This window comes from Vulpes vulpes, chromosome X (genome assembly GCF_048418805.1).
Source record: "Vulpes vulpes isolate BD-2025 chromosome X, VulVul3, whole genome shotgun sequence".
NCBI classification, from domain to species: domain Eukaryota; kingdom Metazoa; phylum Chordata; class Mammalia; order Carnivora; family Canidae; genus Vulpes; species Vulpes vulpes.
The window spans coordinates 17325210-17352444 of NC_132796.1; the positions used below are offsets into that span (position 1 = coordinate 17325210).

The 27235-nt window shown below is 34.3% G+C and overlaps 1 protein-coding gene across 8 annotated transcripts in view; it reads left to right on the forward strand.

Moving 5' to 3' along the window:
• Positions 1-27235, forward strand: part of CNKSR2 (connector enhancer of kinase suppressor of Ras 2) — a 274913-nt gene that overhangs the window by 163460 nt on the left and 84218 nt on the right. For 4 of the 8 annotated variants that reach the window (XM_072744442.1, XM_025997461.2, XM_025997457.2 and 1 more), the window contains 4 exons: positions 3094-3227; positions 8121-8332; positions 25213-25302; positions 26872-27086. In XM_072744442.1, coding sequence (XP_072600543.1) covers positions 3094-3227; positions 8121-8332; positions 25213-25302; positions 26872-27086 — 651 coding nt within the window. The remainder of the gene's footprint in view (positions 1-3093; positions 3228-8120; positions 8333-25212; positions 25303-26871; positions 27087-27235) is intronic. The other 4 variants (XM_072744443.1, XM_025997460.2, XM_025997458.2 and 1 more) reach the window with 1 other exon arrangement.

The following is a 27235-nucleotide window of genomic DNA, read 5'->3' on the forward strand; positions in this document are numbered from 1 at the left end:
ATTTCAGCTAATAGCATCATTTATTCTGTGCTTCATTTAGTCAAATTTTGCCTATCTTTCTATGTTCTTTAATGCCTTTTTCATTTTTTAGTCATTTAATTTTGTATTCTTTCAGTTCTTGTTCAAAGGTAGAAACATTTTCAAAAAATTATAATTTTATTTTAAATTATCATAAAGACTTCTTTGGGGTTAAGTAGCCATTTCCATTTTCCCATGAAGCTTCTACTTTAGCATACTTTATTTTTTCATTGCTTAATGTATAATTTTTAAATAAGATTCTCAAGAAGAATGTTTACTTTTTAGTGTGGATTAGCTTGACGAAAGTAACACAATTAGTAGACAAAAATATATTAAATATATTTAGGATTTACTGTGTGTTTTATTTGGTACAAAGCGTACTGATTAGCCAGATAATATCTGCATGATAAACCAGTTGAAATGGTTTTCTGTGATTTATCAGTAAATACAACTAACCAGTTGAGTTAAACAATAGGATTGACTAATTTGTTTTCTCTGAAAGACTAAGTTGTTTTTTCAACCACTTTAATTCATTGAACCAGCTGGCACAATCAAACCTGTTACCCGTGTAAACATATTTAAGAGTCTTTTTCTTCCACATATTTACTAATTTAGCTCATCATGCTAACTGATGATATAGCAACTCTTTTCTTGAAAATAGAAACCCAGAGAAAATAGCAATTTGAAGGAAGCCAACATGGCTAATATTTAAGTTTACTAGAAGGGGAAAGGCACATGTACCCTAAGGAATCCTAGTAAGAATCCCAGTAGAATCCTAGTAATAATCCAGGCAAAATAAAATATTCTGTTTGTCCTTACCTCACACTTCCTGGGGCTATTTAAAATATACTTGTAACCACTAACTATTATTTCTTCTTTCTTCCTTCCATCCTTCCTTTCTTCCTCTTGGTCTGGGGAAGGCAGAGATGGATACTAACCAAGAAAGATGATCTTTAGTCCTATAGATAGTAAAATAAAAGAAAGGAGTCTTCAGAATAGAAATAGTGACCCTAAAATAAAAGAAAGAGAATAAAAGTGTGTTATTTAATAGCTTATGTTTTTATTTTTTTTAATTAATTTTTATTGGTGTTCAATTTACCAAGAACCTGTTCTTAAGTTGACTTGCAATATTAGAATATTTTAAAATAAGAGATGTTAGAGCATTTTAAAAGCATAGTGAATGTAAGTTTTTCTCTTACAGTATATCTGTTAATAAATTTTGGAAAGTAATGTACTGCATAATGGATTTTTTTCTTATTTCTATAATAATGAAACATAGACTTATTTTTTATGTCGTCTGTATTTAATACCAAGATGTCCTGACAAAGAGGAAAGCAATTATAAACAGAATCACATCACGGTGATTATATATATAGTGTGTCTAAAGACTTGATCTAAAAAAACTATCATTCAGAGAATGTTGTACAGGCATTTAATACATCACTAGAAACAATACAATTCTTCGTTTTCTCAGGCTGCATGGTGTTCATCCATACAGATGACTCTTGATCACCTACATTATCTCACAATTTCCCATTGCCAAGATTTTTGTAACTAAAAGACACACATAATTTAACTGGACACTCTTTCAAAATCAGCATAAACATAAGTCTACTGCATACTCCAAATAGTATTTCAAAATCCCTTAACACGTATAGTTTCTGACTTCTTTTATATCATATGAGATAGAATTTTGTAGAGTTCCAAAATAAATTATCAATTCTTTTTCCCTTCTATCTTTAATTTCTAATTTCACATAGATTAAAACTTAGCCATCATTTTGGCAGGATGTATGATTTCAACCTATTAAGGTGAGCTGTGTAATAAGGAAGATAAAATCCACGAACTGAGTCATAAACTATGTAGCCTACCCTAGTTGCCTACATTGTACATTGTATTTATGCTTGGTTTTTTTTTAACATTTTGTTTATCTGTACAAAAGCACTGTCACAATATAAAATAGCTGTAATAGGCCATTTTTTGTCCAGTGATACATGTTAAAGTAATAGAACTGTGGGTCTATATAGATATGCTAAAAGTGTTTGCATATTGGCTAAAATGGCAACATCTTATGTGAAGATATAGTTCATTTTGTGATCATTACTTTTATGTTTGCGATTACACTAAAATTCTTATTTTTAATGTTATTGTATATATAGGTAATCAGTAGGATCTGTAAGATAAACATGAAAATTTGTGAATTTTAGTCTCACTTTAGGATAATTTTTCAAACCAAAAGATCATTTCCAAATGCTGTGAAGCTTAGAATTGGAAGTGCTCTTGAGTTATTGCATCCTGGTGTATCACTTAATTCAGCAAATATGCTATCTTAATTTTTCTAAGTATTTAATACTTAAACAGGCATGAAAATGCAATCTATAGTTGTGTATCTAAACATTATTTTAAACAATGATAAATGTGTGTGCCTATGAAAGGTGAAATGATTGTGTTACATTAATCACCATACTTTTGAAGATGTACCATAAAATGACCTTGAGAAGACAGTTAGTTGTGTTTATATTTATGAAAAAAGAAAGTATTTTCTCGTATTGGCCTTTCATCCTCCATTTTTGTAACCTTTTCTGAGAATCTGTGACATTCTGCTAACTTAAGAGAATGGTATATCTTTTTGGGAAAAAAATACAAAATATCTTTCTTGTATATATCAATCAGGATGTGAGTGAGCTAATTCTTTTGAAAGTTACTCTTTATTATCTTCCCTTCAAAGGTGGGATTCCAACAAAGCAAATTTAATTTAAATAAGCTTCTGACTGTGAAATAAATCTTATCGTTATGAAACACTACATGGTGCTTTCACCTTATAAATAGCTTATACGTGGTTATGCCGTAGAATAAGGTGAGTTGAGAACTAAGTGGGAACCTCAAAAGTAATAAACTAGTTATTTTGGAGATTCCAAGGAATATCCAGGTACTAAATAATACGCTTCTTGATTTCAGCCAAGTTCAAAAGCTTTGCAGAAATAGATAATTTTAAAATGATAACTATGTGTCGTTGTTGTTGTTGTTTTGTGTGTTGTTTGTGTGCGTATGTATTTTCTTTTTCATTTTAACCAGCCTCTTATACCTAGAAGTCCCACAAGCAGCGTTGCTACGCCTTCCAGCACCATCAGTACACCAACCAAAAGAGACAGTTCTGCTCTCCAGGATCTCTACATCCCCCCTCCTCCTGCAGAACCATATATTCCCAGGTATAAAACCAACCATCATGTTGTTCTGGGCAACTTCTATCTAAAGACTAGTCTAACTGTATGTAAACCGTGAAGTAAATTGTCAAGGAACACCTGAAATATTTTCTTAGATAGTAATTCTGAATGCATTCTGGAAAACTATTGCACTGTAGAGAACACACTTTGATTAGTAGTTAACAACAACTACTCTGTATTAAACACTATACATGAAGTATCTTGTAAACATTATCTCATATAATAGGAAAGAGTTGGAAAGTAATTATAAATAGCAATTAAGATTCTTTTAATAAGTAAAGAATAAGTGAGGGTCTTTGGTTAAGAAGCCCCAGGAAATCCCAAGTTACTCTGAAGCATTCCATACTTTTTGCTAAAGGAGAAAATTACAGGTAACTTTTATGCCTTCTTAAATATGTGCAGCAAGGGAGCTTTTGGGAAGAAGGGTAGATGATAAGAAGGGAGAGTATTCTTTTTCCCCTAATACTTCTGTATCTACAATTTCTCCTTTATTAGTTCATTAATGTTTCTGTCAGAAAGTAGAAAGAATTTGCAAGAGAATGAGTTGCCTTTAGAGTCTATTTTCTAGATTTCTTGAGGCTGTATCTCTATTTCATTTCCAGATTCCTATTTGAAATTCCTGGCAGGTGTGGAAGATTACAACTTTGTGCCATAATGCATTCTGTCCAAAAGCATTGTGATATCCAGCCTTGTGGAATATAAAAATTATGGAAAAGGGCCACCACTAAATGGGAATAATTGATACCAGTCACAAAGAATTTGGCTCCATTTTTAAATTAGTTGTGCAGTCATTCAAAAACAGTAATTTAAGGTCTCTTTTCAAGCCACACTTCATATTAAATTTCTTCAGTATATAAAAGAACTGAAATTCCTTGTTTTCATTAATTTTCATTATCCTTCAGTGTACCTAATGTTCCATTCTCTCAGATATGATGGTACTGACATTTTACGATCTAAATGTTACATGACAACATGGTGTGCCTGCAAATACTGTATTGTTGCCTAGTAATAAAACTGTAGTCCATTTTATAAACATTTTAGTTCTTAATTTTGAAAATTAAATGTAGCTGTGGGAACATGGTTTATGAGAAAATATAATTTACTAAGCTAGCATTTCACAAATCTTTCTAGTATATAATTTACAGTCTTACATTAAATTTATAATCAGATGTACAGATCTTTCTGATATCCTAGCCAAACACAAGTTGCATTTTGATTCTATTAAGATGGTGTCAGACTTTCTGAATACCCTTGCATGAGGAGCAATAAAAACGTGTGTTTTGAATAGTGACTCTTTTGGTTTGTTTTCAATATAATTGGAAATATTTTTATTTCGATGCAAATGATTATTTCAGAGACCTCATTCCAAGGGCTACATATACAGATAAACATCAGAAAATTGTTTTTATCAAGTCTCTGCAGTTTTATAATCTTCTTTCTTTTTCTCTTGGTTAGGGAGGAAATTATTATAAAGAAAATATATCCTATAAAGAAAGTGTTTAAAATACACTTCAAAAGACAAAAGAATGAAATGATTGAGTTCTGTCCTCTCAGTATGGTAGAGATAAGATTATGGCAATATATTGAAGCCAACAAAAAGCTTGAACGTGCTATTTAGAAACACTAAAGATACAAGAAGTTAAAGTATCAACATCGTGGTACTTGTTTTGTCAGTATTGCTTGAAAGCTTCATACTTTTCAGTGAAATTCATAATCACTTTAATTGATCCTTAGTCTAGTGTGTAATTTAATAGAATTTTCTAGGTATATTTTGAGTCAAATTATTATTCAAGTCACACAGTCATTTAATATAGCACAGTCAGAACAATCCATATATCAGAGTTCCTTTTTATGCATCTTTGTACATATAAATTATCTGCATTTTCTGGTTTGACTTGAAGTTATGGTATACATACAGCCTTGGCACTTTTATCTCATTCTCTCATTTTGATATTAAATGTGGTTCACTTAATTTAACTCATCTGAACATTTCTTTTTGCCTATATTTAAAAATCATGTTTATGTAGGATAGGCATGTTAGTGTTCATTTCAATTGTAAATAATAAAAATCTCTCTCATTTTAAAACCAAAAAAAAACCCTTAAAAATGTTAGGGCTAGTTGTCAGGTAGAGATTCTTTCATGGGCTTGCAATTGAACACATTTATTCCAGAAGAAAATGTAGTTGAAAAAGTACCTTTTTCTCTAAAAAGTACCTTTTTTCTCCAAAACACTCATGTATGTGGAGTGAGTGAAATTTGGTCAGTTTTTAATTATATGTTCTTATGACTTTACATAGTTTCATTACCATAGCATATAGTGCATTTACACACTTAACTGAATTTCTTTTTCTATGACAAAAATCAAGAATGTGTATATCTTTGCACAACTCTCAAGTGCAAACACTGATTTCTCTCATTAATTTTACTCTGAGCCATTAAATATTAAGAAAATCCATTAAAGCAGTATTCTAACTTTTCATCTGTTTCCTTAAATCCTTTTCAGAGTGAAAGCATAGATTTGTTACACACATAACGTTAAAAAAGTTTATTTTAATTTGTACAGCAAGACAAATTAACACATTGAGTTATTCAGGGACTCGTGATGTGAGTACATACACACAAGCACACATACAGAGATACAGACACAAATATGCACACACTTACACACACAATACATATATCAATTCATTCTACCGCAAAGATTTTTTTTTGGTTTGTACGTTTCTTAATTCAACTTTATTTGCATGCATTTCATATAGACACATCTAATAAATCTTCCTTGTTGGTATGAGGCCCTCCTCTAACCATTACAGAGTAATACCAGCCCTTGCAATTTTCTGCCATGGGGATGTCCATATAAATAGAGCACGGTGAATTAACTAGGGCTGAATCACCCTCTGATCTCAGCTGCATTAGCATTCATGTCACAGGCCTGATAGAAATGTCTGCCCATTTATAGATAGGCAAAACCTTACTCCAGTGCTACAGGTTTGTTAGGGCTGTTTTCAAGCTAATTGCAGTGTCAATCTCTTTTTGATAGAGGACTAACAGTAATAAACAGCATCAGGCAATATGTTCAGGAAAAATGTTTAGCTTGCTGAAAATAAAATTCTGTCTGGATTTTGTATTTGTTTTCTTCGTGTTGCCTAAGAACTAGCTATCCAGTTACAATTTAACAATAAGTAATACTTTTATTTTTAAAAAATAAGGGTGAATAGCATTGTAAATGGCAGTCTCGGCTTGTGACAAGTTAAATACATGAGGCAACTTGCTGATTCAATCAGTCTTGAGCATATTATTTACTACTTTCAGCATATTTCAAATACTAGGAATGTAGCTCTCTTCATTTGGACAGACCTAAATCTAGACATTTGCATATACCTACAAAAGTGTAGTACCCTAGTACACAAGTATAGAAGTATAATACTCTTGCTGAACTGTAACTCATATTTTGGAATTGACATTAGATTTATAAGCCCATCACAATTTTATAAGACATAATATCAATTAAAATTTTGGTTTTTTATCTGTCTTGTTATAATTTAGTTAGTTCCGTTGATTTAAGATTTCAGTCTTAGCACTTAACATAAAATTAAATTTTTATCTGGTTTGATAGCATTCATGGCACTGTTTAGGGTAGAACTGAAAGCAATTAAGAACTAGGAGGAAATAAAATTAATGATCTGCAAGGGAAAGAACATTGCATTTACATTCATAGTGGTGTTCTAGAAGACAGGCTTTTCTAACAAAAAAACTTCATAGCTAGTCAGTGAAACATATCATAAAATAAACAAGTTCAATTTAACCCATCCAAAGTGGAGTATTTCTACCAAAATACTACTCATTAGGGGCCCAGTTGCTTGGGCTATGTAAATTAATACTATATGTGAGTAACAGTTTTAGGGATCCCATAAATGATGAGATTTTTCTTTTCTAGAATCCTATAGAAGAAATCAACCTGCATCATCCTAAATTCCATATTTTGTCAGGTTCCTCTACCCTATCTCCATAAGAAATGTGTAATGAAATTTTTATCTATCCATTTAGAATTAGTTCTATGAATGTATATTTTATTTTTTATTTATTCATGATAGACACAGAGAGAGAGAGACAGAGACAGAGACACAGGCAGAGGGAGAAGCAGGCTCCATGCCAGGAGCCCGACACGGGACTCAATCCTGGGACTCTAGGATCGCGCCCTGGGCCAAAGGCAGGCGCCAAACCACTGGGCCACCCAGGGATCCCCTATGAATGTATATTTTTATTAAATGGGATCCATAGATTTTAAATACTGAAAGTCTATTCAATAAGGTCTATTTTAAACTAATAACAAGCTATCTGAAATTCTTAAGAATACCAGTTTATAGAATGCTAATTTGGTTCTTAAGGCTGCTAATATCCTTACAGAGATGGTAGTTTTTAAACACATCCTTGTTTTTAAGCAGCACAAATACTACTATGCATCAAGTAGTTAACCTGGCACAAAAAAAAAAAAACTATACTGTTAGCGTTGTTAAACTTACACGTACTGAATTGAGCACTAAATTTATGTGCTGACATGATTTTCCTCTGTATGACATAGTACAGTGGAAATGGAGTAGAGCAGGAGTTAGAAGATCCAGGGTTCATGTCCAATGTTGTTATTTATTAGCTGTATGGTGTTTAGGCAAGTCATTTGACCTCTCTGATCCTCAGCATTTATTTTGCTGCAATATAGGAATAATTAAAAATTGCCCTTTAAACCTCAAAGAAAGTTTGGAAAGATCAGAAGTTATATTGTATGAAACGGATATTATGAACTGTGTTACACCCTCTCTGCCATTTTACCACCCTAACACTTTCCTACATCCTTCTCCTTTAATTTTTCCCTTTCTTTAGAGATGAAAAAGGAAACCTTCCTTGTGAAGACCTCAGAGGACATATGGTTGGCAAGCCGGTGCATAAAGGATCTGAATCACCAAATTCATTTCTGGATCAGGAATATCGAAAGAGGTTTAATATTGTCGAGGAAGATACTGTCTTGTATTGCTATGAATATGAGAAAGGAAGATCAAGTAGTCAAGGAAGACGAGAAAGCACCCCAACTTATGGTAAGAGTTCTTTTCTTACATATGTCTCGCATGAGAACCTCTATTTCTTTTCATAGGCTTTTGGGTTATGAAAATGACTTGATTTACTTGATAGCTTTTGAATCTTTACAATTGATCTGTGTCTGTCATGTACTTCTAAGTGGAATCTCAACAATATGAAGCATGATATTAAAAATTATTCTAAATTTTCCAAAGATAGCTAAGAATGGTAGGTAGCATTTTAGCTAGTTAATGACTTAAGGAGACCTTGAATCACATGTAATTTTTGTAACATTAGATATTGCCACTTTTCCTTTTTTAAAGAAAGATGAATGCTTCCTATTAACTTGACTTGTATAAAATTAACTCCTTATTCCTCAGGGATTAAAAAAAAACTTCAGATAAACTTTCTGAAGGAAATCTCACCTCAATTTTTGTGTTTTTAAGAAGTTGGAAAATTTGAGTGGAAGTGGATTCTAAATAGGAAACACACATTGTATTTAAATCAGAGATGGCCTTAGAGTTACCACATCCCTAGGACTTTTCATCTTTGACTTCTGCTTTTCCATGTATGACCAAGAGAGTAACCCAGTCACAAATACTTTAAATTTATACATTGTATACGAAGATTTGCAGATTAATTTGCCTAAAGTTAAAGTAGTAAAGCTATGATCCCATTGCAAGAATGAATGGATTTAATTGGAACTCTATGCTCCTCCTTTTCCAGTTTTCAAACTAATCATTTTAGTGAGGAGCATAGAGAAGGGGAAAGACATGATCCTTGATAATTAGTACTGATGATCAGTGGGAGCTGAGCAGGACAGACAGTTGCTTTTAGCTTTTTTTTTTTCCCACGTGCCCCCCTTCCTTGTCCACCATGGCCATATGTCTCCCTCCTGTGGTCCCAAATGACTGGTCATCATGTACCATATTACATGTGCCTTATTTCCTTACAGCTTTTTGGTAATAATTATGAGAATATGTATGAGAAGGTTTGCCCAAAATGGTCCTAAAGAATAGGAACCATACTTAGCTTACCTTGTGTTATTCTCTGTACATGTGCCTTTTTATCATAATAATAAGTAATGATTTTTTTTAACATAGCTCCTCAGTTAAACTATTCTGCTGGCACTTTTTTTAAACTGTCATAATTTGAAGGTATTTGCACCTTTGCTTTTTCCCCCATTATAATATAAATGTCTGCAGTACAGAGCAGTATAGAGGCCTGCCATCCTTGTTATTCCTACCCCTGCTTTATCACGTAAATCTTTATTTTTACTCATTCATTCCAAATACTTATTGACTACCTAGTGTTGGATAGGCAGTAATGTATATCAACTCTTTTTTATCTCTTAGAATGTTTTGGCTGCTTTTACTTATTTTTAAGTAGATAATGATGTTTAAGGGGAAATCATAGTCACCAGATGAAGTAGATTACCAATAACTGTATAAAGAATGTTTACTTGGTTCTTACTTGAATGGCTATGAGTTGTCAGTCCCTTCAGACTACAGTTTTAAACCACCTAGTGTCATCATGTTGCATCCTAGTTGTCATCATATATATAAGTATATATATATATATATATATTCTTAAAATAGGGATAGGAAGTTTTTTAAAAAGTTCTTTTTCTGGGCAGCCCGGGTGGCTCAGTGGTTTAGTGCCACCTTCACCTTCAGCCCAGGGCATGATCCTGGAGACCCGGGATCGAGTCCCACGTCAGGCTCCCCGCATGGAGCCTGCCTCTCCCTCTGCCTGTGTCTCTGCCTCTCTCTCTCTCTCTCTCTCTGTCTCTCATGAATAAATAAATAAAATCTTTAAAAAAATAAAAAGTTATTTTACTTTTGATCCTAGAAGGTTGTTTGTTTTTATAACGTTTGAACATGAAATATGATCTGAACCATCAGTGGAAATACTTACAGATACTTCAGTGAAGATTTTCTAGCACAGCCTGTAGGTTGTGCCAGGTAACCAGTGAGTTAATGTATTAAAACCTTTTTAAAATCAGATCATAAGTAATAAATTCTGCCTGTCACGCACATTAATTTGTGTCCTTAATTTTCCCAAAGATTAATTCACTTCTTAATTCATTCAGTTAATATTTGTTGTGTACATAAAGTCATCCAGTCACTGTAGACTCAAAGGTGAATAAAACATAAATTTTCCTTAGAAGGTAATCATAACCAAGAAGGAAGAAACAAAGAGATGCATTGTAATAACTTTAGGTAAGTAGGAGTATGTGAACAGAGTAGTACAGTAGCCTGGGAGCTGAAACCCCAGAGTCTTCTTGGGAAGTCACACTAAAAGAGTGACATTTATGAGGAGTTTTAAATGATAAATAGTCATCCCCTAGGGTTTCTAAATATTAGTTATCCCCAAACCTAGATCTGAGATCTGGGGGTTAGTGTAAAATCTCTCAGCCTAGACCTGAAAGGTCCCAATACAGGTTATCCCAAAACTTGATAAGCAATTATCAATGACTTTTTTATTTAATCTATAAAGTGGTTCCATTACATAGACTTCCAAGTGTGACAGTATTTTCTTAGATTTTAAAAATAATGATAATAGGGGTACCTGGGTGGCTCAGTCAGTTAAGTGTCTGACTCATGGTTTCATCTCAGGTCATGATCTCAGGGTCCTGGGATCAAGCCCTGCATCAGGCTCCAGGCTCAGTGGGGAGTCTGCTTCTCCATTTCCCTCTTCCCCTCTCCCCCTCTTGCACTCTCTCTCTCTGTCTCTCACAGATAAATAAATCATTAAATAAATAAGTAATGACAAAAATACATGAATCTCTTGAAGCATATTATAAAAAAGCCTAAAGTACAAAAATGTTCATGTTTCATATTTTCTAGAAATGACAGTAATTTAACATGTTAGCACTTGTGTGATGCCTTAAAATGTAGTGAATAAGTCCTTTATGCTTACAGTGCTCAACTTACTTCATAGTCACAAATAACCTTATCTTGTATATGAGCTTAGCCACCATTCTCTCCTATTAACTCCCCAGATTACCTTTTTTCTTTTTCAAAGAGGTTTAGAGTTAAGATTGTAAGAGTATAGATAGGATTTTGAGAAGCAAAGGAGAAACAGGATTCAGTTCTTATTATGTGCTTTTGGTTAAATATGTATATACTTATCAACTATCTTAGTATATTCATATTTTATAGTTAGATATATAAGACAAAAATATTTAGGGAAGCTCTGTCATTGAACACAATGGCAAGGAAACACACATATAAAGAAAAATACTCAAAAATATCCTAATTTAGGGAAGCTCTGTCATTGGACACAATGGCAAAGAAACACACATATAAAGAAAAATACCCGAAAATATCCTGGACTTTAAAATACATTTCTAACCAAGGTTCTCATTTAATATCATAGACCCACTAGTTGTTGCTAAGAATGAGTTAAGAGAAGAACAATTACTTGCCCGAATCTATCAGAAAAGTGTAATATGGATAGACAGCAGATGGCCCTTCTAGAAATAAGTCAGTAATACCTGTTAGCTTTTATATATGCCAGGCACTGTGCTAAGCATTTCAAAGGCATTGACCCATTTAATCCTTGCAACAATTCAATGAAGTTGGTGCTCATAGAATCCTTGTTTTACTGATGGGTTAAATAACTTACTCAACTGGTAAGTGGTAGAGCTGGGATTAAATACCCATGGATTTTTGTGGGACTCTACCAATGGTATTAGCTAACTAAATGTGATGACAGTAACTTGCTAAATTGTAGAGAAATAATTTCCAGAAATTGTATCACTCTTTGCAAATTCAAGCATTTGATTTCAGGCAAGCAGAAGTAGGTCTGATTTTGTGTGTTCTTGTATATTTCTGTATTTATTGTTACTAAACTGAACATGTTTTTACATAACCATGGCCCTGACAGACCTTAGGAAAAGGTAGCTAAATTGAGGGGTAAAATTAGCAATAATGTGTTATGTACTTTTAAAATCCAAGAACATAAAATGGGTTTTACTTTCCTAAAAAGATAGATGAGACGAATTTCTGGAAACACAGATACAGTGGAGGAAGCAGCTTAGATCAATGGTTACTAGCACTGGCTGTGGCATCAACCCTACATGGTAATCCTGTCTTTTATCTAGTGTGAGTTTGGGGATGTTGGTCTCAATTTTCTCCCTTGTTAAATGAAGATGATAACACCTGTCTTATAGACTTTTTGTAAGAATTTCATGACAACACATTGCAAGTTGCCTGGAAAGTGTCCAGTATGTGCTAGGTATTTATTTCCATTGTTGTCACTGTTGCATAAACTTTAGTGTTGTTAAGAGAATACATATTAAGTATTCTCATCTCACAGAAAACAGGGTAACTCTGTGAGGTGATGGATGTGTTAAAATAGCTTGATTGTGGTCCTCATTTCATAATTCTCTTTATATCAAATAATCACATTGTATACCTTAAATATATACAATTCATAGAATACCTCAATACAGCTGGGGGAAAAAAAACAAAAGAAAATAAAGATCTCAACATGTAAATAGGAATAATATCAGCCATTTAAATTCTTTGAAGAATTAGATGGGGTGAATAGACGATGCAGTTTTTTAAAAAATAAATGTGAAAATTAGAAGAGGGGAAAGAGGACAGCATTAAATCACTTTAACTATTTGGTCTCATATGCTCATACTTCAAAGGTAAAGGTTCAAATTTGATGAAATCAGTTGCTTGGCAACTTTCCAGAATGGCCATATTCCCCATCAACTTTCCCTTTCACTGTTCACAGACTCTTTGCCCTTGCTATTCCAGCATACCACATTTCTATGCATAGAAACCCGCTAAAAGGTGGACACAGTTGGCTGAGTCCTTTTGTGGCTGTTGAGTGCTCATATTTTATAAGAATAGGAGGAACACATATTTTACAATAATATCACATAATAGTATTGGTTTGAAAGAATCCAGACCTTTTCCAATTTATTGAGAATCCAGGACCTCACAAAAAACACGTGAATGAGGGCAAGGCTGTTATTTTAGAAATGTTCCACATGTTATTTGTATACATTGTGCATTGAGGAAAATTAATTTCCATAACATTATACCTAACATTTTCCCCTCGAATAGCTGGGACAAGAGAAAACTACCATGTCCCATTTATCCACATGAATAGCAAATGGCTTGAAATGACTTCAAACAGCATGGTGAAGAACCTATGGGCAATGACACTATGAACTACTCTATCACTGTGAGGAGAGGAAATTATCTGTAGGCTCCAGAGTCTCTTATCACACTGCAACATCGTCTTTGTCTTATAATCTCATTCTACTTTTTGGCCAGTTAAATTATAATTAATAACATTATTCAAAACATTTCTTAAAGCATCACGTATACACGATACAGTCATACTTCTTTATTTTGGAATACTTCTCTCCTTCCTATGATTTTTAAATGTAAATTGTCTTCCTAATCAGATAAAAGTTCAGCTGTCATTCATCAGCTATGCTTTTAGAAAGAAAAGAAATTGAGATACTAACCACACAAAATGTCTTTGTTCCAGTAAAATGTACCACTTCCAAACCAGAACTAACCACAGTATTAGAAATTATTGAATCAAAAATGTAGAAATATGAGACGTATACTATAGTCACAGGAATTCTTCTACCTTTGGACTTAATTTGTACGGTTCATAAAGACTGCATGTTGATTAGCTTCACAAAATAATTTTGAACATCAAACTGATGGTGATAAGGGACCATGTAATAATGGATAGAAAAGTAGTTCAGCAATATTTTTAGAGAAATAGAAACTTGTCTGTTCCTAATGTAAATATCAGAGTAAGCAGTGAGGGAAGGCACTCTTCCCTAATTTGTGTGATTTTACTTATAGAAATAGCAGAGCATGTGTTTTGAAGTCAGAGGGATCTGAGTTTGGTGTCACAGGTTGGCCTTTAATAACTGATTGACCTTGAACTTGAGCCTTACCTCACTATGTTTTTGTTGCCTTTTTTTTAAAGATTGTATTTATTTATTCATGAGAGACACAGAAAGGCAGAGACATAGGCAGAGGGAGAAGCAGGCTCCCTGTGGGGAGCTCGATGTGGGACTTGATCCTAGGACTCCGGGATCATGCCCTGAGCCAAAGGCAGATGCTCAACCACTGAGCCACCCAGGTGCCCCTGTTTCTGTTTCCTTGTCTGTAAAATGGAATGGCAATATTACTTGTGGTGTTTCTATAAGGGTTAAATGAGATAATGTATGTCTGGCACTTAGGGCTATTCTTGCCGCATGGAAAGTACTCAAGAAATAGTGTCCAAATGGTATAATGAATTATTCCTGGTTATAAATGAAAATGTCCCAAAGATTGTCAAGTGCCTGTGGATCAAATTAACACTTATCCTCTCCCTATGGAGGGATTTAATAAAGGACAAAGGGGCCGAAAGTATTTCCTTGTTTTGGTCCCTTTACCTACCCAATAACCAGCCACTTAAATCATAGCAATTAAAAGAAATATGAATAGAATTGGTCCATTTCTTTTGGTTTGGTTTTGAAAACCAGAAGGAAGAGCATTCAAATAGGTAATAACACTAAAAACTGCCCTGATCCAAATCTTCTTTTAAGTTCCATTGTGGAAACCACTAGCTCATATTCTGGACAGAAGGGCCTGAGTAGAACCTCACAGCATCAGAATTCTGAAAACAGTTTGGATCTTTTTAGGTTTAAGATTAATTGCTAGGGGAAGAAAAGGAGAACAAAAATGATATATAAATAAAATACTTGGAGACTCTCAAAAAAATAAAACCAGGCAAGAAAACAATCATCCTGAACAAATTAAAGTGCTAGGCGATGGATAAAATAGTAAGATTAAGGAAAAGGAACTCTTAACCAAGTTCCAGAGTATCAGTATTTGGGTAACATGGAAAGATTAGCAAACCCAAGTCAACAAAACTGATGCAACTGTCAGAGGAAAGAAGTCACTCAAAATGAATTCATCAACAGAAAGATATGAACTAGATGAAATAGTGATTCCCTTAAAGACAAAATGGGAAGCCAAGAGTAGAAACAGCCTAAGTCAGTGATTCTCAACTGGGGTCAGTATTGCCCTCCAGGGAAGATTTTCAATTTGGGGGAACATTTATAGTTGTCATAACTAGAGGTGGAAATGCTACTGGTATCTACTGGGTAGAGGCCCAGGATGCTAGTACACATCCTACAAAGAACAGAACAGCTCCCAGCTATAAAGAATAATCCAATCCACAATGTCAAAAGTTCTGCTATTGAGAAACCCTTAACTAACTTAAGAAGAATCAACTGCACACAGATTTAATATGGAAGCAGGTATATATGAGTAGAAAATAAAAGAGCCCTTGTATGACACCGGGCCAGTTACCTTTTTTTTAATTCAAAGAATCTCTGAAATTATTGCCCTGCAAGGAGAGACCTACATTTAGTCACAATACAGTCTCTGGGCAGAAGTAATATAATGTTGTGTCTGCTCTACAATAGAAAACCTAATCATGGTATTCCCTGGAGCAGGAGAGGACCCATTGTCCCTAGTTGAAATCAAAATGCATTTTTCCATATGGAAAAAATATAATAAATGGCAGCTAGGTAAAATTTAAGAGTGGTTAGTGTGAGCTTTCACATCACAATGTGGATTAAGAATCCATCATTTTCCCAAATATGTTCTTCAGATGTCTAGTTCTGAAAAAGGATGTTTTTAAAAGAAAGAAGTTATCTGGTTAAATAAGATTGGGAAGCTCTGAATATTTTATCCCTTTCTTGGCGATTAATAAGTGCACATTAGCATACTAAATGCTTTGAAGGTCTTCTTGAATTTGGGTTAGCTTATTGTTTCCTGAATGTATTTGTACATTGTATCTTTTTCAGTTTTGGTCACAAAATACTTATTAACCTCTCAATGGAACTAATGTTTGATGGAATATATTTTGGAAAATGCTAAAATAGACTTTTGCAGCTCCTCTTAAAGATCCATACCAATGATAAAAGTTTGTGTTTTAAGTTCCAAACCTCTAACTTAATAGATAAGCATTTTGAAAGGCCTCTATTCTATTTCTTTTTTCCTTTGAGAAGGGGAGAAAGGAGAGGAGTGGGAAAAGAAAGAATTTTAAGCAGGCTCCATGCCTAGTGCAGAGCCTGATGCAGGGCTCCATCTCACAACCCTGAGATCATGACCTGAGCCAAAATCAAGAACCAGATGTTTAACTGCAGGCAACCTGGAAAAGCGTCTACTCTTAGGTCAAAGCATACCCAAGCAGACGGCTTGCTGAATGTTGTTTTCATTTCTATCTTGCAGAAAAGCCATTTTGTAGAATAAATCTTATTTGCGATAAAAAGTCCAAACTCAAGTAATAAATACTAACTGGAAAGATCAGTGCATGGTGTTCTATCCTCCAGGCTCCTTGTAGAATTAATGGTATCACTGCAAAACAATTTGCCAGAAATCATGGAGGAAATAGATCCCTGGGGGGGGGGGGGAGAAACAAGGGAGGGTAGAAAATGTCAAATATTACAAAGAGTTCTGTTAAAGAAGAGATAACTAAAGATTGTACATTGATTATTTAATGACTAGAGATATTAGAACAAAAAATTAAGACAGTATACAATCATTTAAAAGTATACATGTGATAACCTAGCATTATTTTATAAGTAAGCTTATAAGTTGACACATCATGTCAAAGCAATGTTTTTTCCATCTTTGTTAAGATGATGGGTAGGAAATACAAAGCTACATCCACAGTTTATTTTCCAATCGTCTATTAGTACTTCACATAACTTCTAAGAACTTTTTGCAAGAGTAGCAAACTGGCTGGGAGGACACTTAAACAAAAGCAATATTCATACATGTCACTAAATTGTTTTTGAAGATAAAAGAATTGGATTTTTGTGTAATGCAATGGTCTTGAATTTGTCACCAAGGCAATCTGATGTAGCAAAGAGAGCACTGGGATAGGAAGTTAAAAGTATATTCCTGGACTGACTCCAACACTGACTACTGATGAAATCCTGAGGAATTAACTTTGGTGTGTCTTTTCAGTTTTTCATCTCTACCTTTCTTGCTAGTTTTACTGACTTGTGTATTCCCAAAGGAAAAAGTATGTGAAAGGAATAAAGTTATTACAAGATGTCATTCTGTTTATTTCAAAAGAGAGTCTTCAATTGATGGTCTTAATCATTGTCTTTTTCACTCTTCGTGAGAAAAGAGGACTCTCTTCCCTATGTTGATAAGATTTTCAAGACACTGCTTTACTAAGATTTTTTGTAAAATATGGTGACTAATATTACACTGTATGTTAACTAACTGGATTTTAAACAAAAACTTGAAACTACAGAAAAAATAAAAGAGAGGGCTTTAATTTGTAGTTGTTTAACTTGAAAATGGAATATTTTTAACCAATAATATTTACATAGTCATGTCATTTTTCTTGTCCACAACTGTATTAATGCTGAGCACAGCATGGGGCAATAGTATTTTAGCATAGCTCATTTTTTTTACCCACCAGAGCCTTCAGAGGAGGACCCAGAAGTCTTTTGCCGCTTAAACAGTAAACCATCTGAATCTTTCCCAGTCCTCACACCCCTCTAATGTAGAAGAAGTAACTCTATGCACAGTGGCAGACATTTCAACATATAAAAACCTGTCTTTCCAAACTCTAATGTATACGGCCCAGTTGTTCTCTTGGTAGAATGCTTACAAAAGGTAATCTGCTTCAAAATATAATAGGCCATAAAAAAATATATATATATATAATAGGCCTTGAAAACAAGTCTTAAAAGTTCCATATAATTTTTGATACAGTTACAAATTTTCTCCAATAATTTTTACATTACTCCCAATTTAAAGTCTAGATCACTTTTAGAAAGCAATAGGAAAATTTACAAACAAGATGTAGCTTATTCTTTGAAATGAGATTTTGTTTTTGTTCTCCATTAATGAAACTGAGAAGAGCTCAAGTTAGTAATAATTGAGTTTCTATAGGCCTTAAAGCCAATATTTAAATAATCATCACATTGAAATGTTTACGATCCAACTTTTTCCCAAGCTCTTTTATCTAAAAATGAAATTTAAAAAAATATGGCCCTAAAGATCAAAGTGCCTGTTTTTACTTATTTTATTAGATCCAGATATGTTGCCTTTATTCTTAAAAAATTACTGACTTTCCATTCAGTTCCGTTTTATTCCTCTTTAAATGTGTGATTGTCTACCTTAAATTACCTCGGGATGTTTTCCTAGAAATGCAGTCAACCATCTGAAAGTAATTTTTCTGTCTGGTATGGGGGGAGTTTGATGGGTATATGTGGCATGCTTATAGCTTAACATTCCTTACTACACTCATTTTCATCAAAATATTGGCTAAAATATTCAGAACAGATGTGTATATGTGTGTGCGTATGTATATATTTTTTCTCCTTAGACTAGAGAAAGCTTTTTTTTTTTTTTGTGAGCGTTAAAGGGTATGTCAGACTTCAGTAGAAATTTCTCTAAAGTCTTTTTTTGACTCTTTGGCAACTGTAAGAGAGACGATTGCTTCTCAGATGCTGCTTATCACCCTAAAATTTAATGATTTTAGCATGTCTGAGGACGGAATTAAGAAGGGGGGTAAATACAATTGAAGAAGGCAGCAATTCAGTAGTATTTCAACAGACTTCATGGGTAGCCTAACATGAGAATGTTTCTACATATCAGGAAGCAGGACACCTAGTTCTAACGTGATTACCAAACTGGTCTCTAAGGCTTAGTTTGTTAGAAATGAAGGAGGTTGGTAAGGTTGACATCCTACATTAATAGAAATGAAGGAGGTTGGTAAGGTTGACATCCTACATTAAAAGGAAGCGAGAAAGGGAAGGGATGGGAAGGAAAAATGAGGGGGAGGGGAAGAAAAGTTGACAGGAAGGAAGGAGAAAGAAACTATATGTGTGAGGAAGGTCCCCTGTTTACTTTCTTAACAAATAACCAGTCACTAAGTATTGAACAGTGACTGTGTTTAAGGCACTGTACTATGCGTTGGAGATACCACAGTAAACAGAGAAATTTTCTTGGTGAAATTTACATTCTAGAAGAGAGGCTGAATTGAAGCAACTAATTTAATGAATATTTATTTGACTATAAATGGCACACTATGAGGAAAAACTATACAGAAAATGAGAATAAATACATAGAAACCCAACCTAGAGTAAGAGGTCAAGAAGAGCATCCCTGAAGAAATGACATTTTTGCTTAGCTCTCAAGAGTGTATGCGAATTTAGCATGAGAAGAGAAGAGGCAAACCAGAGGAGGACAATCCTGGGTGCCAGATAAAGGAAATGTTTCAAAGAAGGGAGTAATCCTCTGTGTCAGATGCTACAAATAAGTCAGAAAAGTCAGAGGTTCTAAGAATTGTCTATTGGATTTAGCAACATGAAGGTGCGAGTGACCTTGACGATAGCAATTTTGGTATAGTTTGAGGGCAAGAGCCTAATCAGAGAAGGTTCAAGAAAGAAAGAGGAGGCTATTCCACATAAAAGTGAGATCCTACACTATTTGTCTTTCTGTGTCTGGCTTATTGCATTTAGCATAATGTCCTTCAGATTCATCCATCATCACAATTTTAGCATTTCTATCTTTTTAAGGCTGAATATTACTCTGTTGTATACATATACTATATTTTCTTTATCCACTCATCCATTAAGGGACACTTAGATTATTTCCCTGTCTTAGCTATTATGAATAATGCTACAGTGAATATGGGATCAAAGATACAGTATCTTTGAGATACTAATTTCATTTTCTTTGGATATGTACCCAGAAGTAGGGTTGCTGGATCATATGGTAGCTCTGTGTTGTTTTTGAGGAACCTCAATACTGTTTTCCATTTTATATTTGAAATTTGAGAACAGGTCTCAAGTATTCTCACCACACATATACACACATACAGATGGTAACCATGTGACCTGAAGGATGTGTTAACTGTATTGTAGTCATCATTTTACAGTGTATATGTGTATTATGTCATCACATTGCACACCTTAAAAAGTCATGTTGTACAACTTTAATATATAATATTTTTATTTCTCGATCATACCTTAATAAAGCTAGAAAAAAAGGAAAGGAATTAGAAACAGAGAATATAAATGAGTTTTATATTCTAGGAGTTTTTCTGTAATGGAGAGCAGAGGAATGAAGTGGTAGCTGAGTGGCAGTTTGCTGGTGAAGAGGGGTGGTGTTTTTGTTTTTTAAAGATTGAAGAAATTACAGCATGTTTATTTGCTATTTGGAATCATTGGGTATTAAGGGAAGAATTTATGCTGCAGGAGAAATAATTGAGCATTGCACAGGAGATGCCTTTGAGTAAGTAAGAGGAACTCAGATTCAGCAAACGGCCCAGTAATTTGGGGGTATCCCTAATGTCCAGCATCATTCCATTCAAGCATTCAAAAAAATTTTTAATCAATACCTGCTCTGGGTCAGTGTCTTTGCCAAAAGCACTCATAACAAAGATACCTAAGACCTAATTTCTACCAAAAAGTAGAAAAACCTTTAACAGACAGATATAATATAATAACATATAATAATGCATATATACCAAAAACACTATGAAAAATACCAGAAGGGTGAGCAATTAGCTCCACCAAAGGGCATTGGAGCATTTGCAATAGCACCAAATATATGCTTTATTATCTAAGGGAAATGCCAGTTTATTTTCAAGCAATTCTGTACAGTAAAATTAAAACATAGCAATTTCATTTTAAAATAAGTACTTTAGATCATTATAAAGTACTCCATCATTGTCAGTATTCTTTTTTTAAAATTTTATTTATTTAATTTTATGTATTTTAGAGAGAGAGGGCACAAGTAGGGGGAGGAGAAGAGGGGAGGAGAATCTCAAGCAGACTCTACATTGAGCATGGAGCCTGATGTGAGCTCGATCTCACAACCTCGAGACCATAAGCCAAGCTGAAACCAAGAGTTTGGATGCTTAACCAGCTGAGCCATCCAAGCGCCCCTCATTGTCAGTATTCTTAAAATTATATTTAGTGTTCTATTTATGTTTAATTATAGCTATATATAGTCATAATAAAAAAACCACTTGCCATCAATTTCAGAATAAAAATGCAAACAAAATCAAAATTAATTATCTTTTAACTCTATATTTATTAGAATACAGTAAGAAAGGCAGTGCATAATACTTGCCTCTATGAAAACCCAACTTAGAAAGAAAGCTCCAGATGTGCAACAGATATGAAAAGCCAGGTAACAAAATAGTTTAACTGTGAGACACTAGCACAGAGATATCACAAGGCTTATAATAGGGTGTCAAATGTACTCTACAATTAATAAATGATTTATGGTTGGAGGAATAAAATTAAGAGGAAGTGGCCAGCAGGATTTTTGAATGGGCTCTTTTTTACTATATTCTTGGCTATTGTTATTAATTTTTATCATGAATTAGTAAATACAAGTGTTACTACATAAAGAGATGTCTTAACATTTTTCAGATTATCTTTCAGAGATTTATTATTAGTATATGTACATTTCCATAAGGAATGAGTCAAATGTGTTTAAAAAGCCTTTAAAAGTCATTACAAATGTAAAAACACTTTATATATATTAATAATAGTGTAAATTTGATTTAAATCAAACAATAATGCTTATAGTACTCTTTTTTTTAACCAGTTGTACTGCAGCAATAAACCATAAAGTTCTTTTTCCATTTGAACTTTGCTGTTTTGTGAAATTAAAGTCCTGCTAGACATAGGCAGTGGCAAACATTTCCATACTGCAATTCAAGATCTCTGTATTTGGAATTAGAAATTATTTAAGCCATTGTCTTTTTTTAATTTGCCAAGGACTGCTGTTTATATGAGTGTTACCTCATTCTGTTTTATTAAGTCTCTTTCAATTTTTCAACACAATTAAAAAATTTATGAAAGTAGTAATACTTATAAGCAACATTATTTCTTATAACTAAACAAATAATACTTTTTAAAATAATTATTTTTCCTTGCATTGATAAATTCATAGCTTTATAACTACTAAAAGCAAAAGCCCTGATGTCCTCCAGAAGTGAATGTTAATTAAGATTTTTCTCCGATTGACTTATTTCACTCAGCATAATACCCTCCAGTTCCATCCACGTTGAAGCAAATGGTGGGTATTTGTCGTTTCTAATCGCTGAGTAATATTCCATTGTATACATAAACCACATCTTCTTTATCCATTCATCTTTCGATGGACACCGAGGCTCCTTCCACAGTTTGGCTATTGTGGCCATTGCTGATAGAAACATCGGGGTGCAGGTGTCCTTATCTCAGTTTTTTGTTTAATTCAATACCTTTTTCTCAATTTTACCTTAGCCATATACAACATACTCTACTAATAAGTCACCAGAAAGTCAGTGTTTAATCTTCTGCAAATTTTTCCTTATGGTTAATAATATAACCAGACATATCAAAGGCTTAATTACATGCCTCAATGACTTAGTTCCTTGAGAATCTTGGAGGAGATTTACCAGATGCAACGAAATACAATTACGTATTTCATATTCCATATGTGAAGTATGTTTCTTCTTGTTCTTGTGCATATATATTTGACTCCAAATAACCAATCAATTCTTTGAAAAGTATCAAACTACTTTATATGTACATATAATAACATATAGAGCAAGAAAAACAACTGCTTATTTATTGGATTGTTACTTTCCAAAGGATTTTCTTGGTGGGATGTAGAAACAGGGTTAGGGCTGTTAATTGCTTCAGTTTCAGTGTGCACGTGCTGAGATGGAGTTTATTTTAAAAAACAGATTCTAAAGAAATAAGTTGTAGGAGTTTTGAAAACACAGAATTCAGAACATTGAAAGTCTGGAGGATTGATTCTGTCAGGCAGTTGAATAGATATGACAAAACTAAATCTTTCTTGAAAGCTTTACTCAACCCTGGGAAGGAAGGATATATTGACCTGCATCAGCTCTCCCAAAGCTCTCCCTTTGTAAAAGTGCAAAGATCTACTCAGAATTTTGGAATTGTGATTATTTATAAAGGTGTTTGCACACCTTGAAAGGAAGCCACATTTAAATAAACACTACATTTATTGGCTCATTAATAATTTTATCATATTTAGTTCATCTTCAGACTTTCAAAGAGCTTAGCAAAATATATTAGGTAAACTGTCACTGTACATAATATAAATCCATAAGGTTACCTTTTCCTTAGGAACAGAATTAGGAGTATTCTAAAAGAATTTTTTTAAATACATGGACTGATCATAGTAATTGGTCGTGAAATTTAGCTGGGAAAGGAGGGAAATGAAGAGGATATACAGTGACCAAGAGGTGCTGGAAGGTGGGAACATCAGTAGATTAAGGAGGAGGATTTTTGGACTTGGAATACTGTGAGGATGGCACTAGAAATAGGTGCCAGTTGGTAGGTGGTAGTTGAGGTGGTAGTTGAAAAGTGGGATCTAGAAGGGACTACAGCCTTTGCAGTTGACAAGTTAAGCATATGACCACAGGAATGGATGGAAGGAGAAAACCTCAAGAAACTGAGAGACCAGAATATTGGAGAGTGAATATTGAAGTCATCAAGAATTATGGGCAGAAGTGGTGTTTAAGTGCCTGGGTTTCAACCCCAACTGTGTGTCATTGGGCCAGTTACATAACCTGTCTCAGTTTCTTCATCTGGTAAAATGAAGGTAATGATAATATATTTCTCACAGCGGGGATCCCTGGGTGGCGCTGCGGTTTGGCGCCTGCCTTTGGCCCAGGGCGCGATCCTGGAGACCCAGGATCGAGTCCCACGTCGGGCTCCCGGTGCTTGGAGCCTGCTTCTCCCTCTGCCTATGTCTCTGCCTCTCTCTCTCTCTCTCTCTCTCTCTCTCATAAATTAAAAAAATAAAAATAAATAAATCTATTAAAAAATATATTTCTCACAGTTACGAGGATTAAACAATGTAATACGTAGAAAACCCTTAGACAGTATTTGGCATATGGTAAATGATATGTAAGTGTTAGTACTGTTACCAAGAGCATCATAACCAATCATTATTATGATCCAGTCCCATATGAGTTTTGGCTTTTCATTCATTTAAAATGTATTCAGTGGTTATTATATGCCAGGCATTGTGCTAGATATCCTTTTTAAACTTTTGTATGCTTTTCTTTGACTCTTTTGTGTTTCAAGAATTTCAAGTTGATCAAAAATAATATACTGCAGCCTCACCAAAAAGTTATCCTTAAAGTCTATGCCATGAGTTCTGCTTGCTAAAGTAAAATGCTATTTAGTAAGAACACAGAGGGAAACAGGACAGGCCAAAGCAGTGATTCCTTGGATCTGGAAACCAGACTTGTTCACAATAGCAAGAGATGCTTGGGGGCAGACCCAGCTATAGGCCATAAAAGGGATGCTGGCCATATTGCTAAAGCATGGTGGTATATCCAAAAGGTATTTATTATGATAGGAGTTAGGAGGCAGTGAGGATGGGAAGTTCACATTGTAGCCTTCCAGCATGCCACAGTGGGTTAACGTCCTTGGCAGGCAGGTTAAACACAAGGGGCTAGTATCGTGGAGAATGGCTATCAAGATGTAGACGTGTGGGCACTGGGGAATAAGACAGAGATCCAGTGACTGAAGAGAAAGTAAAAATCCCTAAAATGTGATACTCTTTGTAAAGGACCATATCCTTAAAGTCTGGGGCTCCTAAGAGAGCAAACCTAGGCTGTTCTTTATTATTTATGAAAGGATGCCTTAAGATTGCATTATCACCTGGCCAATTGCCACAGGCAGTTTCACCTTCTGGCTCAAAACACACATTTTTCATCTACACAAATGCCAACCGTAACGTTGCATATGAGTGAGTGTGTTTTGCAGACTGCAGCTAAAAATCAGTGTCAAGTATGAGCGGACATGGGGAAGAAAAACAATGATGTGAATTTTGTTCTCTGTGTTTAGGCAAGCTACGACCTATATCTATGCCAGTGGAATATAATTGGGTGGGGGACTATGAAGATCCAAATAAGATGAAGAGAGATAGTAGAAGAGGTAAGTGTTCTAGAATTTCAGTGTAGGCTGGGTTGTTGGAACAAAAAGCAAATTTAAATGTTCGTTAAATAGGTTGTCATGGCTTCAGGGGAAAACTTCATTCTCTCACTGACTTTATGATACACCCAAACCAACTCAGAACAACGTTTGACTGTCTTGATATATTATTAAATAGATATCTTCTCTGAATGTCTCTTAAGGGATTCAGGGTAGATAAGTACAGTGTAAAAAAAAATAAATATCTGATTGTTATGTGAAAGTCACTATTTGGAAAACAAGGTCAGAAGTGTGAAACTGCATCAAAGAATTAAGTTCGGTGAATAGGAAGTTTGTGATCAGTCCCCATTGGTCCGCAATGCAACCTCACTACATTTGTATGAGTACAATCTTAAAATGAGTATTGATGTCCATGAGTAAAGTTAATGGAAACTTGGCCAGTGACTCTAATGAAAACCATATAGAAATGGAAAAAAAAAAAAACGCTTTGCTTTTTTTTCTCTTCTGTTTGCTGTTCAGGGTTATCTTCTTACTTGGGGGTGGGCTACACTTGAAGTATCTACCAAAAGTAAGTTTTTATGTTCACTTATCCTGCTATTGAGGTGAGCAGTAAAAAGAGCCACTGAAAGACTCACTACTAAATGGGATTCGACCTGCTGTGGCTATGGTGGGCTACTTCAGCTTTCTGAAACAGAGAACCATAAAGTTGTAGATGAAAAATAAAACCAAGCAAAAAACTATTCATAGGACCTCAGCTCACTAAGCTTCCTTCATAATTTAGCTAACCAATTTGCCTGTTAACTTCTAGCCAGTGTACAGAATTTACCACACAGGGATAAGCAAGCATGAATATCTGCTTCGTTAGTCTACTTAATTAACACTTATTTCATGGAGTGAGCATTTCAGAAAATGTTGGCAAATACAGGAACATTGACAGATTCCTTTACATCTATGTATTCATTCCATTTTCCAAACTTCAGTTTTCTAACTTCATTTGTGTTACAGAATTAATCAAGAAAACAATGAAAAGAGAAACATAGATCATATGCCATTGCTGAGTCACTATTTTGGGACTTCATATAATAGCGATAACTTGGGGGGAAATCCCTTATGAAGTCCTAAGTGCTGGCTATTCAGTGAATGCTATCAGTTTAAGCAGAGATTCTATGAACTAAGTTTCCTGACCTTTGGTTCAAACTGTGGGCTTTAACTTCTGCAAGGATGCTAGTCTTTTATAGGTCAGTGTTTGTCATCAATTTTTAGCTGAATCCCTCTGGGGGAACTTCTTAGAACTTTTATAAGCCGCACACACCAGAACTTCTAATTCAAGTTTTGCAGTGATTCTCATATAGTTGGTCCAGAGATAAAACTTGTAAAAATAATCTGTGGGATATTTCTTATTGCCCTGTGATCCCAAATTATTAAGATGCTCTGTATTTTTACTACATAGGTATTTTATAAATTAAATTAAGTTACATTTCTGAAATGAAATCTAATAGCACAATTAGGAAAGCGTGGTAAATTTGGAATATTTGCATATTTACATTCGTGTATTCATCTCTTTTTATATAGAAAACTCTCTACTCCGATATATGAGCAATGAAAAAATTGCTCAAGAAGAATACATGTTTCAGAGAAACAGCAAAAAAGACACAGGGAAGAAGTCTAAAAAGAAGAGTGATAAGAGTAATAGCCCGACTCACTATTCATTACTACCTAGTTTGCAAATGGATGCATTGAGACAAGACATCATGGGCACGCCTGTGCCGGAGACCACACTGTACCATGTAAGTAAAATTCCAAAGATTCTGTGCTATAATTTTTATTGGGAGCCTGGCAAATGACTCTTTTGGGTAGATTCCAGATTACTTATCTTTATCCTATTGCCAGATTTTCATAAAAGATCCTAAGTTTAGGAATGTCTTTAAAAATCTTG